General features: G+C 26.9%; 3 protein-coding genes across 3 annotated transcripts; 1 reads left to right on the forward strand and 2 right to left on the reverse strand.

Moving 5' to 3' along the window:
* Positions 1 to 1,441: 1,441 nt before the first annotated feature.
* PF3D7_1200400 (erythrocyte membrane protein 1, PfEMP1) lies at positions 1,442 to 10,679 on the forward strand (the record flags this gene model as incomplete). Its single annotated transcript, XM_001350377.1, has 2 exons — positions 1,442 to 8,809; positions 9,465 to 10,679. The coding sequence occupies 2 exons, from the start codon at positions 1,442 to 1,444 to the stop codon at positions 10,677 to 10,679; spliced, it is 8,583 nt and encodes a 2,860-aa protein (XP_001350413.1).
* A 1,859-nt stretch (positions 10,680 to 12,538) lies between these two features.
* Positions 12,539 to 13,845, reverse strand: PF3D7_1200500 (rifin; the record flags this gene model as incomplete). The annotated part of the gene is made up of 2 exons (XM_001350378.1): positions 12,539 to 13,594; positions 13,792 to 13,845. 2 exons carry the CDS (start codon positions 13,843 to 13,845, stop codon positions 12,539 to 12,541), a joined length of 1,110 nt encoding a protein of 369 aa, XP_001350414.1.
* Positions 13,846 to 15,526: 1,681 nt separating this feature from the next.
* Positions 15,527 to 25,544, reverse strand: PF3D7_1200600 (erythrocyte membrane protein 1, PfEMP1; the record flags this gene model as incomplete). The annotated part of the gene is made up of 2 exons (XM_001350379.1): positions 15,527 to 16,693; positions 17,541 to 25,544. The coding sequence occupies 2 exons, from the start codon at positions 25,542 to 25,544 to the stop codon at positions 15,527 to 15,529; spliced, it is 9,171 nt and encodes a 3,056-aa protein (XP_001350415.1).
* Between the last annotated feature and the right edge of the window lie 186 nt (positions 25,545 to 25,730).

The following is a 25,730-nucleotide window of genomic DNA, read 5'->3' on the forward strand; positions in this document are numbered from 1 at the left end:
ATTTAATGTGATACTACTATTATTTTATGATTAAAATTATAACTAAAGAAATTCATATATAATAATATATTTTATTGTTACATAAGAATTACATATGTTTAAACTAATATATAATTATAGGCTTATACTATAATGCACAATTATTTTTCCCATTATATAAAAATATATTCATTTACTGCAACCATATTTGTTCCTTTTATTCAGAACAAAAAAAAATAAATAAATAATAATAAATAGGAAGAAAAGAATATATAATATAATAAAATATTTCCATATTTTTTATAAATTATCATTTTAATTTCTAATAAAATCTAATTTTATTACATACGATAAATTATAATATTAATTTTATTTTAATATATGTGTATAACGAGTAAATCTATAGTTACAAACAACTTGTTCTTTTTTGTGTTGTAAATTATATACAAATGTTTAGAGAAATAATTGTTAAAGGTGTACAATACGTATGTAAGAACATATTTCTATATATATATATTAAATACATATTCCAACATAAAATTGGTAGTATTTCAATTATATAAAACAATTTACAATAAAAATTGTGTATCACAATAAAAGAAACAAGTTTTTTTCAAACTAATAGTAATTGTATTTTTTTTTTTTTTTTTTTTTTCGATACCCTTTTGTTCTCGATCTTATATATACGTTGTACTACAGGATATGTCATATATTATATAATATATTATATATTACATTATGTAAATAAATAAGAATAAAAAATATTATATTTATAATGTATTATTTTTAATATAATGAAAAATATATATATATCTATACATATATATATATTTTTTTTATGTAGATATATGATAGATAATATGGATAGAGAGAAACAGAAGAACATATTTGCCTCTTTTGTTATCTCTAAAATATATATATAATTAATTAAAATAAGGCGAAAAAAAAAAAATATATTAAGGTTTATAATTAAATATATAAACATGTTGTATTCTTTTATATGTTTGTATTTTCGTATTTTTTTTTTTTCTCATTTATAATTTTACAAAATATATAAAACATAAAAAAATAAAAATAATATATGTAATTAAATATATAAATAAAGGAATACATGAAATATAATATTTTTCATAAAATGTAATTGTTGTTTTTTTTTTTGTTAGAATATTTAAATTTATTATAAAAATATTAATATATATTTTTTTTAAAAATATATATATAAAACTAATAATTATTATTATATACATATTAAATATTATTTATTAATATATATTATATATATATTATAATATTACTACTATTATAATTAATATATATATACAAATATATATATAATACTTATATATATATATTCCAACACAATACTATTATTATTATTCTACGATATCACAATACTCCCATAACATACGCAATACGCCACCACCACTCCCCACACGAACCATGCAAGCTCCAAAATATATGTATGACATCATGTAGTCCGGAGAATACAAAAATGGCGCCCAAGACGCGTGCGTCTGACTATAAGGATGCCCAGGATGCTAAGCATCTTTTGGATATGATTGGAGAAGTTGTACAAAAACAAGCTTATAGTGAAGCTCTAACGCGTGGTAGGAGTGCGTTGCAAGGACGTTTGTCAGATGCAAGATTTCTACATGGTACATCGTGGGAACAAGCAAACCAAAATGTATGTAGTCTAAAACATACACATGATACTAATGTTAGGTGGGGTGTCATTCATCCGTGTGATAACAGATTAGGGAATCTTTATTCCGAAGAAAGTGCAAGCCAATGTTCTACCAGCAGAATTAGTGGCAACAACTCTGATTCTGGATCCTGCGCTCCATACAGAAAATTACAATTATGTGATTATAATTTAGAAAAAATAACTGACGCCAATGTAACGAATACTCATAATTTATTGGTAGATGTGTTACTTGCAGCAAAACATGAAGGAGACTCCTTATCTAAATATATGAAAGAAAATCCTAAAATTATTCCAAAATCTAATGTATGTACCGTTTTAGCACGAAGTTTTGCAGATATTGGAGACATTATAAGAGGAAAAGATCTTTATGTTGGTAATAGAAAAGAAAAAGAAAAAGAGAAATTACAAAAGAATTTGAAAAATATTTTCGCGAAAATACATAGTGGATTGACGAAGAAAGGCGCAGAAGCACGCTACAAAGATAATGACGAAAATTATTATCAATTACGAGAAGATTGGTGGGAAGCTAATAGAGCAAAAGTATGGGAAGCCATGACATGTAGCGTAGAAGATGCTTATTATTTTCGACAAACATGTGGTGGAGAAAAAACTGCGAGTACTAACAAATGTAGATGTGTAAATACCGATCCCCCAACCTATTTCGATTATGTGCCGCAGTATCTTCGGTGGTTCGAGGAATGGGCAGAAGAGTTTTGTAGAATAAAAGAACTAAAATTAGAAAATGTAAAAACACGTTGTCGTGGAGAAAAAGATGGTGAAAAATATTGTAGTCGTAATGGATACGATTGTACGGGAACTATTATAAAACGGAATATATTTCGTCCGGATCCTGAATGTACTAACTGTTTGTTTGAATGTAATCATTATCAAGATTGGATAGATAATAAAAAAAAAGAATTTGAAAAACAAAAAAAGAAATGCGAAAAAGAAATATATAACACTTCTACAACAAACAAAAGAACAAATAATAATGTTAATGTTATGTACTATGATGATTTCTACAAAGAACTTCAAGGAAGATATAGAACAATCAATGAACTTTTAAATTCATTAAATGAAGAAACCAAATGTAAAAGTACAGAAAACACAGATAAAGAAAGTAAAATTGATTTTAATGATAGTGAAAAAACTTTTTCTGCTTCCAAATATTGTAAGCCATGCCCTGACTGTGGAGTCGTAAAGCAAGATGATGGAAATTTTAAAGTAAGAGAGGAAACTGATGCTGAATGTCAGGTTAAAAATGACGCTACTCCACTAGATGGCGTCAAACCCACTGATATTGAGGTCCTTTATAGTGGTGTGGAACGTAAACATATTTCAGAAAAATTAAGCGAATTTTGTAGCAAACCGGATGATCAATATGGTATTAAAAATGAAAAATGGGAATGTTATTATAAAAGTAGTGTAGATAATAAATGTATAATGCAAACGAATAATCAAAAGGTTGAAAGTCATTCAAAAATTATGAAATTCTATGAATTTTTTATATTTTGGGTTACGTATATGTTAAACGATTGTATAGATTGGAAAAAAAAAATTACAAAATGTATTAATAATGGTACGAAATGGAGATGTAAAAATAAATGTAAGAATAATTGTAAATGTTTTGAAAAATGGGTCAAAAAAAAACAAGTTGAATGGAACACGATGAAAGAACAGTACGAAAAACAACCAGATCTTGTAAATAACCGTCATTTTACAACTCTTGAATGGTTTCTGGAAGGTCAATTTTTAAAAACTATTGAGAAGGCCTATGGAAATGAAGATGCTATAGAAAAAATTCAGGAATTTTTACAAAAGAAGAGTAAACAAGAGGATGATGAAATAAAGGATAAAAGAGACATAATCGATATCTTACTTGAACACGAATTAGACGAAGCACAAGAATGCAAAGACAATAATCGAGAAGAAAAAAATTGCTCCAAAGAGCCTCACGATGATCTTGATGACGAAGATGATTTGTACGAAGATGAAACGCACTATAATCCGTGTAGCGCCCAACCTGGTGGTAGATACACTGTGCGTGTGAAGGACATAGCGAAACAAATGCATCGAAGGGCAAAAACACAAATGAGAAATAATAGTGTTGTTGATGATGATAACAAGTTGGAAGGCGATATATTTAAGGTGACATTTAGAAATGGTGGTAAGGGAAGTGAATTGCAGGGTGAAAACATATGTAACATTAATACTACTCATTCCAATGATAGTCGTGGATCTAAAGGTGAACCGTGTAAAGGCAAAGATGGTTCAGGTGAGCGCATGAAAATAGGAACGGAATGGTCATATATTAAAGAGAAAGAAATTTCATACAAAGACTTCTATTTACCACCCCGACGACAACATATGTGTACCTCAAATTTAGAAAATTTAGATGTTGAGAGTGTCACTAAAGAGGATAAGGCTAGCCACTCATTATTGGGTGATGTTCAACTGGCAGCAAAATATGAAGCAGAAAACATAAAGAAACTGTATGTAGAAAATAACGACCGAAAAGACCAGGAGGCTATATGTCGTGCTGTACGTTACAGTTTTGCAGATATCGGAGACATTATACGAGGAAGAGACATGTGGGAACATAAGGATCAGACAACTCTACAAAATCATTTAAAAAGTGTATTTAAAAACATTAAAGAAAAACTTCCTGGTATCCAAGGCAAATATGCCGATGATGAACGCAACATACCCGCATATAAATTATTGAGAGAAGACTGGTGGGAAGCTAATAGACGTCAAGTATGGAAAGCAATGACGTGTGAAAACAACGGTATTAAGTGTGATGCCCATAATGCTAAGCACCCACCCCCAGACGATTATATTCCTCAACGATTACGTTGGATGACTGAATGGTCCGAATGGTATTGTAAAATGCAGTCACAGGAGTATGAGAAGTTGAAGGAGGGATGTAAAAAGTGTATGGAGAATAAGGGTAAAAATTGTATTAAAGACACTCCAGAATGTAACGATTGCAAGCAAGCATGTGAAGAATATAATAAGAAAATAAAAGAATGGGAAAAACAATGGCACAAGATTCAAGTACAATACCTAATGTTATATTATGAAGCAAACACTACTGCTCGATATGGTATTCATGCCTATGCTTATGCTGTAGGTGAAAAAGACAAACCTGTGGTAGCTTTCTTACAAAAATTACAAGAAGCAAATAAAAGCAGTGCTTCCAAACGTTCAAAACGCTCAACCGATGGTACTACTACCGACACCCTTACCCCAACTACCCCCTACAGCACAGCCGAAGGATATGTACATCAAGAAGCTACAATGAATTGTGATACACAAACCCAATTTTGTGAAAAAAAACATGGTGGTACCACACCTACTGGTACAAATGACACCGACGCACCTTACACCTTTAAACAACCTCCACCAGAGTATAAGGACGCATGTGAGTGTGATGGTAAGTCACCACAAGCGCCAAAGAAGGAAGAAGAAAAAAAAGATGCGTGTACAATAGTTAATTCACTTTTGCAAAATAAGAAAGCAACAGATCCTATAGATGGGTGTAATCAGAAAAGTGACGCAAATTGGGATTGTGATCCAAGTACGTTTGTGAATGATAATAATAATGGAGCATGTATGCCTCCTAGAAGAATAAAATTATGCATATACTATTTAGAAAATCACACTCAAAAAGGAAATATAAAAAAAGAATTTCAATTAAGAGAAGCATTTATCAAATGTGCCGGAGCAGAAATTTTTTTGTTATGGCAAAAATACAAAACAGATAACAACAGTGATACGAAACTCCAAACCCAATTAGAAAGTGGACAAATTCCTGAAGAGTTTAAACGTCAAATGTTCTATACATTTGGAGATTTTAGAGATTTATGTTTGGGAAACGATATAGGTAAAGCTGATAATACTAAAGATATATCAACTACGGTTAATCGTATTTTAAGTGTCACAAATGGTGAAACACAAACTACAGCTGAAAATTGGTGGGAAAAAAACGCAGAATCTATTTGGCAAGGAATGTTATGTGGTCTATCACATGCCGTTAGTGCTAGAGACAAAGAGACAGTACAAAAAACACTTACCAACAACCCCTCCTACAAATACGACCTCGTCAAATTCAGTGGTAGCGACAATCCCCCCACGTTGGAGAAATTCGCACAAACCCCCCAGTTTTTACGATGGTTTATTGAATGGAGTGATGAATTTTGTCGTGAGCGTAAGGAGAAGTTGGATAAATTGCTGAAGGAATGTAAGGAATATGAGTGTAATGAGGAAAATATGGATGAGAAAAAAAAAAAATGTGAGGATGCTTGTAAAGTATATGAAGAATGGCTTCAAGGTTGGAAAGACCAATATAAAAAACAAAGCAAAAAATTTACAACAGATAAAGAAAAAAAGGAATATAAAGATGATCCCGACTTAGACGGCGCAACATATGCCTATCAATATTTGAGCAAAAAATTAAAACCAATTTGTCAAAATGGAACTACTACTGACAAATGTGATTATAACTGTATGGAAAATGCGTCGAGACAACCACAAACATCTGCTTGCAGCCAAGAACAACAACAACAAGGAAACACATCATCTACACAAAACCATTTTCCTGAAGCGTTCGATTGTCCGCCTAAAGAAATTGGTGACAGGTGCAATTGTCCTAAACTTCCGGAACCTAAATATTGTGTAGACAAAACCGCATATGATATAAGAAAAGATGCAGAGAAAAATATAAAAGATATTTATAGTAGCATTAAAGGAAATGGGGAAATTTATAAGGGTAAATGTAACCCCACAGAAACGAAAATAGATGAGAATGGGATAAACACGTGTGAATTCAAAAAAAGATATCCTAATGCAAATAATTTATTGGACACATCTTGTGATAATAAAGGAAATGAGCGTTTTAAAATAGGACAAAAGTGGAATTACAAATATATATATAAAATAGGAAAGAATTTATATATACCTCCAAGAAGACAACATATGTGCATCAATCATTTGAAGCAAATAATTAAATATACTGATACGGATAGTACTACTTTACTGAAAAAGGTTCAAGAAGTAGCAAAAAAGGAAGGAGATGATATAATAAAGAAACTATTACCAAAATATCCTTGTAATGAGGATGTAATTTGTAAAGCTATGAAGTACAGTTTTGCTGATTTAGGTGATATTATTAGAGGAAGGGATATATATATAGGTAATAATAACCAAATAGAAAATAAATTGCAACAAGTATTTAAAAATATATATGATTCAAATAAACACAAACTTTCAAATTATAATGATAATGGCGATAGCAAATATACTAAATTAAGGGAAGCATGGTGGGATGCTAATCGAAAAGATATTTGGAAAGCGATGACTTGTGCTGCACCGGAAGAAGCAAAAATTTATATTACCAAAGAAGGTGGATATATATCTCCTTTAACCTCGACCAAAAACCATTGTGGGCATAAGGATGATCCTCCTGATTATGATTATATTCCTCAACCTTTACGCTGGATAAGTGAATGGGGCGAACAGTTTTGTTTATACCAAAAACATTTATTGGAATCGATGAAAATTTGTGAGAATTGCAAGAAAAACAGTGGAGAATGTAAACAAAGTGTTCATGGAGCATGCATGGACTGTAAAAAAAAATGTGAAGAATACAAGAAATTTATAGAAATTTGGAAAAAACAGTTTGAAACACAAAACGAAGCATATAAAGAAATATATAAAAAAGCTACATCTAACGGAAGATATTTTAATGGTATTGATGAAAATACTAAAAAATTTGTAAAAAAACTTAAGGATACCTGCAAAACGGGGGACTTAGCTAGTGCAGATAAATATCTTGAAAATGGAAGTGTTTGTCGAAGATTTAAATTTGTTAAAACTGATACTCATATTAAAAATTACGCTTTTCACAACACACCACTTAGTTACAAAGAACATTGTGAATGTGCTAAAAATTTTGATCCATTGGATGAATGTCCTGTTGACAAGGACGAATGCAAAAAATATGGTAGATATTCTTGTAGGAAAAATCACTATAACAAAAATCCGATAGAATGGACAAATCATTTCGTAAAAAAAAGTATAAGGAACTATGAAGCTGTGATGGTGCCTCCTAGAAGAAGACAGTTATGTTTGATAGGTAATAGAAGATTTGTTGGTAGAGTCAAAGATGAAAAAATGTTCAAGGAATATCTTCTTCGTGATGCATCCAGTGAAGCAAAAATGCTGAGTCAATACTATAACTTTGATAATGAAAAAGCATTACAAGCTATAAAATACAGTTTTGCAGACATAGGAAATATTATCAAAGGTGACGATATGTTAGACGATGGAATATCCGAAAAAATAGAAAATATTTTTGAACATAAAATTAACAAACGAACTCATTCATCATCATTATCATCATCATCGTCATCAGGACCAAATATCACACCTTCAACTTGGTGGGAAAAAAATAAAGAAAAAATATGGTATGTTATGATGTGTTATTACACTGGAGAACATAAAACAGCTACTAGTTGTCCATCACACAATGATATTGATAACGAAGATCAATTTCTTAGATGGATGACTGAATGGGCCGAATATTTCTGTAAAGAAAAAAAAAAAGAAGTAGAAGAATTAATTGAGAAATGCAAGACAGAGATTACAACAAAAACATATCCCACCTCTAATCAGAATAAACAGAGTTCATGTTACAAAGTGTTAGAAAAATATAATCATTGGCTGTATAATAGAAAGCTCGAATGGAATGATATATCGAAAAAATATCAAACATATTATAATGAAAATTCTAAATCAACACAATTGAAACGAAGTGCTCAAGAATATGTTGATCAGAGGTGTAAGGAATGTACATGTAATTTTGATGAAATAATAGAAAAATACGATAAAAGTGGGAATGGAATTTCAATAGTTCATAGTTTATTAAAAGATCTTAATCCAGGAAGAACATGCGGTCCAGATACATCTCATAAAAGTGACACAAAACCACCCTTACCCCCACCTCTGCCTCCAGCAGTAGATCCCCCTCAAGCGGAGGAACCGTTCAATCGTGACATTCTGGAAAAAACCATTCCTTTTGGAGTGGCGTTGGCATTAGGATCCATTGCTTTTTTATTTTTGAAGGTAATATATATAGTGGTATATATGTATATATATATGTATTTCTGTATATGTATGTTTGAGCGTTTGGATATATATATATATATGGACGTATATGTGTTTCTGTATATGTATGTATTTTATATATATTTCATATATATTTATGTATTTATATTGAAAATGAAAAAAATGAAAAAAAAAAATATATATCATCAAATAAAAAAAAATGAAAGAAATTTTTAAAATAATGAAAATTAAAATTAAAATTAAAATATAAATTTTGATAAAATAAAAAATGAAAAATTTTATCAAAAAAAATTAAAAAAAAATTATATTAATAAAAATAATGATTATAAAAAAAAATTATTAGAAATAAAATAAAAAAAAATTAAAAGAATGTTAAAAAAAAAATATATATATAATAAAAAAAATAAAAATTAAAAAATAAAAAAATTAAAAAAAAAAAATAAAAAAAAAAAATTAAAAAAAAAAAATAAAAAAAAAAAATTAAAAAAAATAAAATAAAAAAATTAAAAAAAAAAAAAAAAAAAAAATATTTTATTCATACACATACATATACACATATAACATATATATATATATATATATATTATATACATAATGAAACTTACATATACATACACATATACATACATACATACTTCTTTTATTATTTTAGAAAAAAACACAAACTCCCGTGGACCTATTCAGTGTTATTAATATACCCAAAAGTGATTATGATATACCTACATTGAAATCCAAAAATAGGTACATACCATATAAAAGTGCTCAATATAAAGGCAAAACATACATTTATATGGAAGGAGATTCAGACGAAGATAAATATGCATTTATGTCTGATACTACTGATGTAACTTCCTCAGAAAGTGAATATGAAGAATTAGATATTAATGATATATATGTTCCTGGTAGTCCTAAATATAAAACTTTGATCGAAGTGGTATTGGAACCATCAAAAAGGGATACACAAAATGATATACCTAATGATATACAAAATGATATACAAAGTGATGGTATACCTAGTAGTAAAATTACAGATAATGAGTGGAATACATTGAAAGATGAATTTATATCACAATATCTACAAAGTGAACAACCAAATGATTATAAAAATGGAAATATTCCATTGAATACACAACCGAATACTTTATATTTTGATAAACCTGAAGAAAAACCTTTTATTACTTCTATTCATGATAGAAATTTATATAGTGGAGAAGAATATAGTTATAATGTTAATATGGTTAATAGTATGGATGATATTCCAATTAATCGTGATAATAATGTTTATAGTGGTATAGATTTAATTAATGACGCACTAAATGGTGATTATGACATTTACGATGAATTGTTGAAACGAAAAGAAAACGAATTATTTGGAAAAAATTATAAGAAAAATACATCAAACAATAGTGTAGCTAAATTAACAAATAGTGATCCAATTATGAACCAATTAGATTTGTTACATAAATGGTTAGATAGACATAGAGATATGTGCGAAAAGTGGAAAAATAATCACGAACGATTAGCCAAATTGAAAGAAGAGTGGGAAAATGAGACACATAGTGGTAACACTCACCCTAGTGATAGTAACAAAACGTTGAATACCGATGTTTCTATACAAATACATATGGATAATCCTAAACCTATAAATCAATTTACTAATATGGATACTATCTTGGAAGATCTGGAAAAATATAATGAACCTTATTATGATGTACAAGATGATATTTATTATGATGTAAATGATCATGATGCATCAACTGTGGATAGTAATAATATGGATGTTCCTAGTAAAGTACAAATTGAAATGGATGTAAATACGAAATTGGTGAAAGAGAAATATCCTATAGCAGATGTATGGGATATATAATATATACGTATGAATGTATATTTGTTTGATTTTTTTTTTTTTATGTGTGCATTATATTATATTTTTTATTTGTTGATGTTATATTATATTTGATTTGTGTATTATATTATATTTTATATTTGTGTATTATGTTATATTTTTTAATTGTTCATGTTATATTATATTTTTTGTTTGTGTATTTTTTTTTTTTTTTGTATTTAATTTTTAGTGTTACAAATTATATTATATATATGTACATATATATATCATAATTATATTGTATTATATATATATATTTAATATGATAACAATAATAGTTAAAATTATTTAAATTAAAAAACATAAACTATTGGAAACGCATTGAATATAATAATATATTACTATTTGTATTATTGTTATTAATACTACTATTAATAGTAATATTATTAGAAGTAGTAATTAACAGTATAACTATTAATTTTATTAGTGATAACAGTACTTTAAAAATTTAATATTTTTATTTTTTATTTTATAATTTTTACTTTTTATTATATTAAAAAAAAAAAAAAAAAAAATATATATATATATAAAAATTATTATTATAATTTTTTTTTCCTAAATGTGTTTACATATAAAATAATAAAAAAAAAAAAAAAAAAAAGGAAAAATTTGAAATATATCATATAAATTTCATATATATAAAAAATACCAAAAAAAAAAAAAAAAAAAAAATTTTTAAATATATCATACAACTTTCATATATATAAAAAATAACAAAAAAAAAAAAAAAAAAAAAAAAATATATAAATATAAATATAAACAAAAATGGAAAACATTTTACAGAAGAAAAAATATTTAATAAACAAATTTTTTTTTTTTTTTTCTTTTTTTGCCACTTAATATATATAAAAATATAATGATAATAAATCAATGCATACCGTAATATAGAAACAAATAACACTTAAAAAAAAATTAAAAAGAACAATATAAATTATGAAATATATATGAAATTATATCTCATAAATATATACATATTATCAAATAAATATATATATATATATAAAAACAAAAAATATCTACATATTATACTAAATAAAACAACATAATAAAAATTACAAAGGCAAAATAAAGAAAAAGTGTATTATTATATTAAAATAAAAAATATACATTATTCTTTTTTTTATTGTGTTCTATTTTTATTAATTTGATTTGTTTTTTGTGTTTTTATTGGTTTTTTATGTATTGTATCTATTTGTTATATTACGTATAATTATTATATTTTGTTATATGTTGACTATTTTTTGAATTCATTGTATTAGTAGTATTTCTAATAAAAAATAATTAAAATAATAAAATATATTATGAAATAAATATAAATAACATAATATATAATATGATAGGTTTTTTAAGGATGATAATTCTGAATTGAAATAATATACTTATTGGTTTTAATTTAAATTATATAAATATAGATATAATATTTTGAATAATATGTTTCTTAAAATATTTATAATAATAGTAATCATAATAATCATAATCATAATAATCATAATTATAATAATAAGTTTTATTGTTTTTTTTGATATATATTCCTTTGAAAAACATATGAGGTATTTAAAAAATATACGTTACATTATGTTTTAAAAAAATAATATATTATAATACGTATAAGTATTTTATATAAATTAAAAATTACATTGTTTATTAATTAAAAGAGTTTTAAAAAAAAAAATAAATAAATAAATAAAATTATAGAAAAATAAATTATATAAAAAAGCGCAATACATATAAAAATATATAGTTATTTATAATGGAAAAAAAAAAAAAAAACACACGGTACATTCAAACGAAAACACTACGTGTACCAAATGTCCTGCCAACATCAATATAACACATAATATCTATTCTTCTAATAATTTTATATATTGCAGTTTTTTCTTCATTTTTTTTTTTCGTCTATAACGTAAAATCAAATATATGATTACCATAATTAAAACTATAATTAATATTGCTATAATAGAAGCATTTATAGAAGTAATGGAACTGTTAAATCCAGCTTCTATCAAAGCGGTCTGTTTTTCTGTAATTTCAGCAGTAACCGTAGTACTTTTAGCCTCAGCAGCTGCTTTAGCAGATCTTGTAGCTTTATCAACAGCTTCTCTCACTTTTGTTGGTATAGCGCTAGATGGTGGAGAACCAATTGGTTTACCTCTTGTATTAAATAGACCGAATTTAATATTAAAACTATTGCATGCAGCAGGAGGACCTCTATTGTTCAAACCCATACAGGTCGTAGTATATTTCCCATAAATAATATCAGAAATCTTCCCAGCATTAGTATAAGGTATCGTTTTACCAATGGATTCCGATATTCTAGGAATTAATTCCTCTACACCCAATCCTTTTAGATAATAAATAACTACGTCCACACCCTTCGCTTCACCCGCAATTTTACCGGCCGCAGCACCCTTAGCTATAGCCGCTTCCTTAGCCGCTATAATTGCTGCATCTTTCCACGCATTTACAGCAACTGCACCAATTCCTCCTAATACTCCTGAAGACAGTGTAACACCACCTCCCACATTTACTCCACAATTAAGACAAAATTTTTCTGTTTTATCTGCTAATGATTTTTCACAAATACATGTGGGAATATCCTCAGTGGTTATCTTTGTTTCCAATGTGGTTAGCTGTTGTGCCATTTGTTTTTCCATTTTATCTTTCAAAACAATTTTTTGTATTTCTTTATCGCATTTATCTTTACATTTTTGGCGTGTAGTTTTCATCCTTTCATCATATTCTTTAAATCGATCAGATGTTTGTCGATTGTAATTTTCCATCACAGCTTTCATTTGTGGGTCATTATCATAAATGGATGTATATATGTCGCACTCGCATAATGATCTGGTGGTTTGTGTATGATTTGGTGTGGTGTGTGGTTCATTTTTATTATGTTCCTATAAAGAATTCAATATATATATGTATGTTATAATTAGTTGTTTATGCTTATATGTATTTGTTATATATATGTATATTTTGACTATATATATATTATATATGGATATATAGATATAATAATTATATGTGTGTTATCGTAATATATATATTATAATTATATTAATCATTATTTAATACTTATGTCACATGGAATTACCAATATATTTAATGGAAGAGCAAACAATAATATATTAATATAATGGACTTTCATTTTTTTTAATTGTGATACGTATATTATTTAATGATAAAATTTATAACTAAACAAATCACATAAAATATTTTCTTTTATTTTATAAATAAATTAAATATGTTTAACCTAATATATTATTATAATTTATTTAATATAATTAACAATTATTTTCCCATTATGTAAATATATTTTTTTTTTTAGTGGAACCATATCTGCACTTTTATTTATTACAAAAACAAAAAAAAAGAAAAATAATATTAAAACATATAACAAAACTTTTACATTTTTTACAATTTTTTTTCTTTTTTTTTTTAATTTTTAATGAAATTTAATTTTATATCACACAATAAATTATAATGACAATTTTTTTTTTTCTCATAATTTTCATAAAACGTTACCATATAGTATTATTACAACATATTCTTGTTTTGTAAATTATTTACAAATGTGTAAAACCATAGTTTTTCAAATTGTATATGACATATATATATATATATATATATATATATATATATATATAATACCATTTTAAAACATATATATGAAGTATATATGAAATAGTTATTCAAACATATATGTTCGTAATTTTTCTGTTATAAAAACAATTAACAACAAATATTGTTTGTCATAATAAATGATATAATATATTTTAAACTAATAATATATATATATTTTTTAATTAATTTGGTATATTATATTTCTTATGATTTTATTTTGTTCTAAATATTGTTGTATGTTACACGTTTCTCTCTAATTTATCTACATTATTACTAAAATTAATATTATTGTTATTTTCATTTTATAGAAATATATTTAAGAGCATTTAAAATTTTTATTCATTATTAAACTAATAAAACATATTATTATGATAAAAAATATATATTTATATTTATTATTATTATTAAGTAACAACAAAAACAAAAAAAAGAAGTTACCAATATGAGAAATTATACATATAATAAAATAGTACATTATATAGTTTTATATAGTGTTGTATGTTATACTAATATATTATATTTAAAAATTACTGATTCAAATATTCTGAAACATATTATATATATATTATATTAAATATTAATATGGTACATATACTATTTCATTATTTATTCATATATTAATTATATGAGTATTAGTTTAAGCATCTAATCAAAAACATAAATTTCAATAATTACATTAATTTTTATGATAATAATATATATGTAAGATGTAACAAGATATTACATATAGTAATTAATATAAGGAATAATATAATTTAATATTATTTATAATTAGTAATTATAAATGAAAAACATAATATTTATATAAAATGTTTTCAATACTATATAATGATAATTACAAGTATAAATATCAAAAAAAAATAAAAATAATTTTATAATAATTTTAAAAGTAAATAATTTTTAATCTATATATGATTCATTATATATATATATATATATAAATGAATGAATTTAAATATATTCCAATAAGTTATAAGATAGTTTGTCCCACATTTATAATAATAATATAAAAAACATAGTTTTTACATATTTATATACTTTCCATATATTTTATGCATTGCATTTATTAGATATATTTATATGTACTACATCATTTAAATTATTTGTAATACTTATATTTTATTGATTTATATATACACATATAAATCATCACCTAAATTAGTTTCATTTCCTTATATTTTTCACGATATTTATTTTCTATATCATCAACAATTGTACGAATTTTCCATCTGATCGTCACCTATTATACTAGTGGCTACCACATTATTATTATTTGTTTCATCAATATATGTATCCATAGATATATTTGTGCGCAATCCATTATTTTGTTCCGTGGTAATATAACTGGGTATAATATTTGTTGATCCAAGTAGTTGGAGGGGGGTTTCCTGTGAGGGATGATCATATATATTATTTGTACTAATAATATTATATGTTTCATCATTAATTTTATGAATATCATCCAGAGTTGATGGTTGTATATCCAATAGATATTCCTTACGTTCCATATTCCACACTTCATTCAATTTATATAACATATCCTCTTTGGTTTTCCACTGTTCGCAAATATCTCTATGTTTGTCTATCCATTTATGATATAAATCTAGTTGGTTAATTATCGGGTCACTAGGTGTTTGTTTAGAAACACTGTTAAAGGTTGTATATTTTGTATGATATGTTCCAAATAATTCGTTTTCTTTTCGTTTCAGCATCTCATCATATATATCAATATATTGGTTACCATTTAATGAATCATTAATTAAATCGGTACCAGTATACATATTATTTGAGCAGTATTTTGGATCGTCCATGTTATTAGTAATCCTATTAATATTTTCAGGAACATTCCAATCAATATTATAAGTAACTTCTTCATGACTACTATCAAGAAATCTATCCTGGATTTGAGTAATAAAAGGTTTTTCATCCATACTATCATGTAAAATAAAATCCTTTTGTATGTTTTGTAAATATTGTTCAATAAAATCCTGTTTCAATTGGTTCCATTCATCATCCGTAAGTTTATTGGTGAATGTGTCACCACTTGATGTATTAAATGTATCCCTTTTGGAAGGTTCTAGTACTAATTCAATGAACGTTTTATATTTGGGAAAACTTGGTACATATATATCATTGATATCCACTTCTTCATACTCACTTTCGGAGGAAGTTATATCAGAGGAAGATAAGTCCCAAATATATTTATCGTCATCTCCACTAGTATCTCCTTCCATATAAATATATGTTTTGCCTTTATATCGATCACTTGCATAGGGGATATATCTATTGGATGATTTGGGGGTGGGTATTCCATAATCGCCTTTAGGTATATCAAGTACACGTAAAAGGTCCACAGGTGTTTTGGGTTTTTTCTAGAATAAAAAATTGAATATATATATGTATGTAAGTATTTATATGTGTATGTATTTAGGTAGGTATGTATGTATGTGAATGTATATGTTGGGGTATATATATATATATGTATGTATGGGTATGTATATATATATATTTGTATGGGTATGTATATATATATATTTGTATGGGTATGTATGTATGTATATATAAATAAATTTTGTGCATATATATGCATGTAATTTTTTTTTTTTTTTTTTAAACATAATTTTTTTTTTATACTTTTTTTTTTTTTTAAATTTCAATTTCTCATTTTATAAATATTTTTTCTTTTTTTTTTTTATTTAAATTTCCATTTAATTCTCATTATATAAAATTTTTTTAAATTTTTTTTGTAAATAAATTTTTATAATTTTTTTTGTAAATAAATTTTTATAATTTTTTTTGTAAATAAATTCTTTTAATTTTTTTGTTAAATATTTTTTTTTATTTTTTATTTAATGAAATTTTTTTTTTTTTTTTTTTTATAAAATTTCCATTTCTTATTTTATAAAAATTTATATGTTAATTTTTTTTTTATTTATTTTTAATTTTAATTAGTTTTTTAATAAATTGTTTTTTTTTCTTTGATGATATTTCTCATTTTTTATTTTATAAAAATTTTTATTTTCATTTTTTCTATTTTTATTATTCTAAAATCACTCTCTTTTTTTTTTTAATAGATATATTCCTATATTACTTTTTCCTTTTTTCTTTTTCAATATAAATACATATTTTAAATACATATATAACATATACACATAACATACATACATACATACATACATACATATACAACACATATATATATATATATATATATATTACCTTCATGAATAAAAAAGCAATTGATCCTAACGCCAACGCAATACCAAAAGGAATGGTTTTTTGCAGAATGTCACTGGTATTATTACTAGCTGGGGGGGGAGGTTTGCACATACAATTATTTTTAACTTCTGTGTCATCCAGAGTTTCATAAGGATTTTTCCATCTTGTTTCATCCTTAAAATATTCAGAGAGACAACTACATTCACCATTACATTTATCTTTGAAATATTCTGGGGATTCTTTTTTTTCTGCTTTGGTTTCTTTATAATTCATATCGTATTGACTATTTAGTGACTGATACTCCTTTTTTTTTATTAAAATAAAATTACTATAATTTTTACATGCTTCAGTGCATTCTTTTTTATCAACAGATCCATTAGATGTATTGCATTTCGCAGAATTGCATGCAGTGACCATATTTTCATACAATTCATTTCTTTTTGTACAGAAATTTTCAGTCCATTCTTGAAACCATCGAAGAAATTGATGTTCGTCATCATTATTAGGTATATCAAGCATTTTTCTATCATTTTCTGAAATATTTCCGTAGGCATGTTTGTATCCACATAACATAGATTCCCATATGTGATATTTATTCATGTCCCACCATTTTTTACGTTTTTCATTTTGTCCGACTCCATCTCCCAAAATTTTACCTATCTTATCAGACGAATTGTTTTCCATCATATCATCGCCTTTGATAATACTTCCTATATCGGCAAAACTATATTTCATTGCATGAACAACTTTCGTTTTAGCCTCACCATATACTTTTTTTAACCTTTCAACTTCAGAAATTGCCGACGAATAAATGAAATCTTTAAACAATTTAGGATCTCTTTTATATTTACATATATCTGATTCATCAATTTTTAGAAACAAATTTTTTCTTCGTGGAGGTAATAGCACACCTTTATTAATGTCCGAAGAATTTTTAACCAAATCAGTCCAAGTATCATCATTATTTTTTTTCATATTAACGTTTATATTTTTATATTTATTACAAATATAATCATTACCTTTATCATACTCATGATGTTTTAGACGGTAAATAACATCTTCAAGTTCAGCTGGAATATCAACTTGTTCTTTTATTTGCTTAAATGCTTCATTTCCGATGTTTGTATATTTAGTTATTTCTTGCATATCATTAAATCCACACGGACATTTAGAACAATGTTTCTTCAAATATTCATTAGCATTCGGTTCATTAGCATCCGGTTCCTTTATATTTTTAAATGTATTTTTAAATTCATCCATACCCTTATATTTTTTATAACCTTCGGATATAGCTTCCCACTGAATAGACCTTTTCCTGCTCCATTCTTGATATTTTTTAATTTCTGATGTACAATTTTTTGATTCCGATTCTTGTGCCCCTAAATTAGTAACATTAGAACATTTTGATTTAACGTATTCTTTATGCTCTTCTTTTTGTATACACACGTTTGTTCCCCATTCTTTTATCCATCGTAAAAATTGCGGAGGGGTTTCTGTAGTAGGTATGGTACACCATGATGGATCTATTATTTTATTCCCAGATTTCTTGTACCCACATAACATAGCATTCCATATAGATTTCTTATTTGTTTCCCACCAATCGTCAACTTTTTCGGTATTATTAGTCTCTTTTTCTAGTAATCTGTCTAATTTCCTTTTAATATCCTTGAATTGTATATTTGTTAACATATCACTACCTTTTATTATATATTCATAATCGTAAAAACTGTTTTTCATAGCTTCTAGCGCCTTTTCTTTATCTTTATCTTCGTTATAATAATTACCCAAAAACTTACCTTCCGATTGGGCTCCTTTTAAAATTTCTTCTTTAAATTCCTTTAAGTTTCTTAAATTTGCGGGACCTCTCACAATCCTTGAGAAACACAATTGTCTACGTCTAGGAGGAATTAAAACACCTTTATACTTATTGTAAGGATCTCGCATATCCACATCATTCCATTCATCAAGTTCATCCAGTTTTGTCTTATGTTTACATCCTATAGCATCTCCAATTAAATCACACACCTTCATCTTGCTCTTGTCGTCAAAACATCTATCTAAAGGATATAATTTGTAATCTTTTATTGCATTGTCAATTTCTTTTAATTGTTCTTCAACATGTTCCAAGTAAACTTCTGTGCACTTCATCTTGTGCTCGCTATATTTTGGGTCCATTTTATTTAATACCTTGTTCATTAAATCTAGAGGTCCTTTATTGTCTTCACATTGTGTTTCCTTTTTTTGTAGTTTTTTATTAACTGTACCTGAAGTGCTATTTTCACCTATATTTTTACAACTACAACAAATGTAGTTCCCATTAATTTCGCCATTGCATCTTTTGTTCAAATAGTCAATGACTGTAGGTTCCATAATCATTGAATAATCTTTTCCATCTTCCGATTCTTTGTTACTTTTACGGTATATTTTATTATAATAATTGCTCATTCCATTCCATTCTATCCTTTTTGGATTTAACCAATTCGTATAATTTGCACATGCTTTTTTACATTCGATATTACTATTATCATCACAATCATCAGCACCTTTTCTGAGATTACAATTGGATTTCATATCTTCGAAATATTTTGTATATTTCTCGCAAAACTCATTTGTCCATTCTTCCAACCATCTTATAAATTGAGGTTTGGCTATTCCTATATGTTGAACTCCCATACATGGAGGAAAATTTTCATTCGGTTTTTTTTTTTCCTTTTCTTCATCGATGGCCTTTCTTACTCCAGATTGCATAGCATCCCATACTAGCTGCCTAATTGTTTTAGGATCACTTTTATTTGCACCTGTTATGTTAGGAACAGCAATTGCTTCGTTTTCCCACCAATCTGTACGCGCACGTTTTGTCTCTATATCATTTTTATTGCTACTATCGAAAATTTCGTTTAATTTACTGTCTATATATTTCGTGTATTCGTCATGCACTAAATCGTTGCCTTTAATAATATCTTCCAAATCATAAAAACTTCCACGAATAGCACAACAAGCTTTCTTATGTGCAAGATAAGTTGTATCATTATGTGCATGATACTGTTTCCATAAATAATATGCTTCTCGCTCTGCAACTATTTGTAATGTTTCCAATAATTCTTTTTTTGCGTTTGTAATATCATTTTTGTTTTTTATAATTATTGGAAATAGTTCATAAAGACATAATTGTTGCCGTCTTGGGGGGACGTATACACCCTCTAATGTTCGACCATTTTCCAATTTTTTTATATATTTTTTACTCCATGTCCTATCATTACCTTTTTCATGACAAAGAGATTTATTATTTTTTTTCTCAGCATTATTATATTCATAATATTTTACTTGTTCGCACGAACATATACTGCTATAATCTCCATATGGATAATATGTTTTATATTCAATATTATCGTTAAATATAAAATCAAAATTTGCTGATATACATTCAGGATAATTTTCTTTCAATAAATCACTCGCAGATTTTCCTACATATTTATTTTCATATTTTGTTTTTTGTTTGTCCCATTCTTGTTTTTTTTCAGAAATATATTTTTTATATTCTTCACATTTTCTTTTACAATCTCCTTGTATTTTATCTCCTTGACCATTATTAGTGCATGCGTCACGTATATTTTTTTCATATTGTAATCGTTCTATACAAAACTGTTCGCTCCATTCTTTAAACCACGAAACGGACTGATCCTCATCATTTCCTGTTGGGGGGAATATTCCACATTCATCGATACTAAATGTACCATTCTTCTTTTGTTTTTTATTTATTTTTGTTATAGCACATCTTACTGCATCCCACATTTCCCCCTCAATTCCTTTCCACCAAGCATTTACGTTTTCTGCACCACTACCAACTGTTTTTCCGTTTTGTTTAGTTGTTCCTTTTTCGATAATTTTTTTTATATCTTCTTGTAATTTTCCAATGTACTCATATATATTTACACTGGTACCCAAAATCATATTCTTATAATCAATAAAACTTCTTTGAACAGCATGACAAAAACCTTTTGGTAATCCATTAGAATCATTGTTTTTTTCTTCTTTTTCTTTTTGTCCTTTCATAGGATTTCGTGATATAATTGCTGTACCTTTATCGTGGTATTCATACAACAATTCCGTTTCTTTTTGTATAGCATTTTTTATTTTCTGTTTTAATGATTCCTTTGTATCATTTTTAATATTACTCCTTCCACCATAACGTTTATCCCATAACTCTCCAACACATAAATTTTGTGTTCTTGGAGGGATACAGGCACCATTTGTATCTCCATGTATTATAGTATCTTTACATATCCATTGTTTCTCGCCTCCTTTACCTGGAAATATTTTTCCATCATAAATTTTTGGTTGACACCCACGAATATAAATAGGTTCACTACAGTCACATGATGTTTCACTTGATTTCATTTTATTATTGGTACTTTCATTTTCCTTACATTTTTTTTCTGCATTATTCAATTTTTCACTAAATATTGTTTCTCCATCACCTGAATCGTTTCCACATTTTTTTATTAGAAACTCAAACGTATCAGATCCTATATTCTTAATTTTACTCCAATCGCCATTGAAATATTTTTGTATATATTCTTCCCAACATGAAAAAAACAAAAAATTAGATAAACTAACAACTTTTTTATTCTGAGAACCTTTATTTGCATCATATATTTGTTTTCTTTGAAATTTATTATAATTGTCTTTCTGTTTATCCCACTGATCATTAATTTTTTCTATCCATAAACTGTAACATTTACATTTTTCTTTGCAATTCTTATCCTCATGGGTAATGCTATTTCTATCTCTTTCATTGTCACTAAATTTTGGTTGCGCAGCTTCGTCTGACACCCTACTCAATACGTTTTTCTCGTTATTGCACGATATTTTTGTATTTGTCATATACTGCTCTATCTGATATTGTATTTCTTTGTTCCACTGTTCAAACAAATTAAAGAACGTCACATCCTTGTCATCTAATTTAGAGCTATTTGATCTAACTGTTGTCGGTTTTACATCTACACCATTATATTTACATAATTCGTAGTTGTCATTTTTATAACCACGTTTCATAGTTCGTGCGCTACCACAACTCCATTGATTCATATATTCTTTTCTATCATCACATGTTTCTTCATTAGTTGGTATTTTACACTGGCATGCGTATTTATATCCGTGTGGAGTGTTACCCAGTGGAGACGGAACATTTACAACCACGGCAGTATTACATTGTTGTAACTTTGATTTATCTGTTTCTTTATTACATTTTTCTGTTGTTGTGTATGTCGTGTATGTTGTCCAAGGAGCTTTGTCCGCGCCACATATGTTGTCATCAAGAACAATAGATAAATAAGAAGATGGTGTGGTCAATCCTATATCAATTAAATGTTTGAAAAACGAATCGATATCTGATTGTACACATTTATTTTCGGCAGCATTTGTAGTACTACTTGGGCCACAATTTTTTGTGCCCGCTTTACGGTTTCGTTTCGCGTCTTCTATATATTTGGAATACCTCTTATATATTTGGTCCCACCTTTTCACCCATGAGGATCCAGCAGTACCATCACCACCCTTACAGTCTTCAATAAATTTTTTGTATACTTCACATTTATTTTTACATTCAGTTTTACACTCACCGTTACATGTACCTCCACTTTCCTTACACGACTTACAATTCTCTATCACAGGTTTTACTTTTTCTTGACGTTGTTTACAAAAATGTTCTACCCATTCTTGCAAAAACCGTAAATATTGAGGGATCAAATCAATCGTAGGAATATCATCACAACTACTACCACTACCAGTGACACTACCATCACCACAACACGTAGTACTATTCATTCCCGCACCATGTTTCATTGCTAACCAAATATATTTTTTGTTCGTGTTCCACCATGATTCTCTTAATTCATCAAGAGAAGAATATGAAGTATCTTGTTCAGCAGTATTATTCTTTTTTATATATTTACGAAAAAGTTTTCCAAAAATTTTTTGTAAATTTAGTTCCAAATCTTTTGTATATTCATTATCCCATATACTTGTACCTTTAATTAAATCTCCATAATCGGCAAAACTGTATTCTAAAGCTTTGCATAATTTTTTTCCATTGTCATCATTTTTTTTTTCATGGGAAGGTTTTAAATTTTTTCCTTCATGAAATGCAGCAATTATCCACTCTTTTAATAATTCTGAATTGGTCCTAATATTCTTAAGTTCTTGTGTTTTTTTTCCTTTTTCATCTAAACACACTACTAAACATAAGGATTGTGTTCTTGGGGGTAAACCTATTGTATTAGCATATTCTTTTTGTAATCCACCTTCCTTACCAGAGGATTTTTTCCATATCCAATTTTTGTTATTTTTTTTTGATTGTTCAGATTTACATTTGTCGCATTTATAACAATTAGTTAAAGATGCAAGTACTTTTTCTAAATTTTTTTCACATGCTTCCTGATTTTTGTTATTACAACTACCATTAGAACTAGATCCACTTTTATTATCACTACAATTTTCTTGAAGAATTCGCAAGAAATCTTGGCAACAACAATTTTCAACACCACTTAAGGAAGTGTGCTCAATTACGCATACTCTCAAATCTTTATCATTTTCACGAACACCCAACTTTACATGTTTACATACTTTTTTCTTATTAGCTTTTATGGAGCTATGTGTGATACATGTTTTATTCGACGACGGATCCGATATTTGTTCCTGTTCAACAGATGCAATTCCTGATTCATTACAGTTACATACTTCATCATTATTTTTTTGTATTTTTTCAGACGGATTATTAGCATCTGATGAATTTAAAATAAATGATAATTTGGTTGCATATTCTGCGAAATAAGGATCACCCTTTATATAATTTTCAAGAGACGAATAATTAGCTTCAAGTTTTTTAAAAAAATCTTTAACATAATCATCATATCTTGATGTATTTTTTTGCGAAGTTTCGTTTTTGTTTTGTTGATATAATTCTGTATATTTATTTTTTTGATTTTCCCATTCGGATTTCCATTTCTTCACACATTCACAATATTTCTTACATTTGTCTTTACAGGTACTACAATATGATGTACCTTCTTTAGATTTATGATCCTCTGATGTACACTCTTCACGGTGTCTCTCCATGTCATCGATCAGATTTTGCTTCTCTCTATAAAAATCCTCTATCCATTCTGTTAACCACCTTAAGAATTGAGGGACATAATCTAATTTGGTAGGAACCTTTTCTTCATAATGGCCACATTTGCGACACAATTCAAGTTTATTGTCTCCATTAGATTTTCCAGATGTTCTCCATCCACGTTTTATGAGTAAATCGTTACTTCGCGCACCACAAGTAATAACTTCCCACACCTTTTGTCTATTAGCATTCCACCAATCTTCTCGTAATTTTCTATAATTTTGGTCCTTTGGGTATTTATCTTGAAGTACCTTGTCGTTTTCTCGTATTTTTGCAAACATTTGTTTTAAATTTTGTTCTAAATTACTATTAGTACCTTTCCATAGATCTGTACCTCTAATAATATCTGCAATGTCAGCAAAACTTCTTTCTAATGCATTACAAACATTGGAACTATTTGTATCTGGATGATTCTGCACTATTCTTTCTCCTTCATTTCTGGCCGTAAGTAATACATCTGCCAAAAATGCATGTTTATCCCTAATTTTATCAACATTTAATTTTTCTAAATTGTTAATGCACATACGTTGTCTTCTCGGAGGAACAAATACATTTTCAGGTTTTTCACTTACTTTAGATAAAATTATGGCACATTTCCATTGGTCATTATCGCCATAAGGAGGTGGTATTCTATCACAAGGATCATTTGTTCCAGAATCTGAATGATTCACGGTAATTTTGCAAATATTTTTTCTTAAGTAATATCCATCACCTCCACTTCCATAGTACTGCACTTCACTAGGATCAGCTTTCAACGATTGGTCTATTTTAGAATCATCGGATTTTGCACCTAAATATGCTTCAATTTTGTTAGCAATACTTGATTTATCCATTTTGTCCAACCATTTACAAAAATAAACATTAATATATATTTTAAAATTCAGTTATATATAGCGATAAACTAAAAATAACATTTAAAATATATATAATAAATGTTTTTTTAATATATATAATTTAGTATTCCTATAATACATATATGTATTATATATATATATATATGTATTTTATAAAATCTAAAA

Source organism: Plasmodium falciparum, assembly GCF_000002765.6.
Source record: "Plasmodium falciparum 3D7 genome assembly, chromosome: 12".
In the NCBI taxonomy this organism is placed as follows: Eukaryota; Apicomplexa; class Aconoidasida; order Haemosporida; family Plasmodiidae; genus Plasmodium; species Plasmodium falciparum.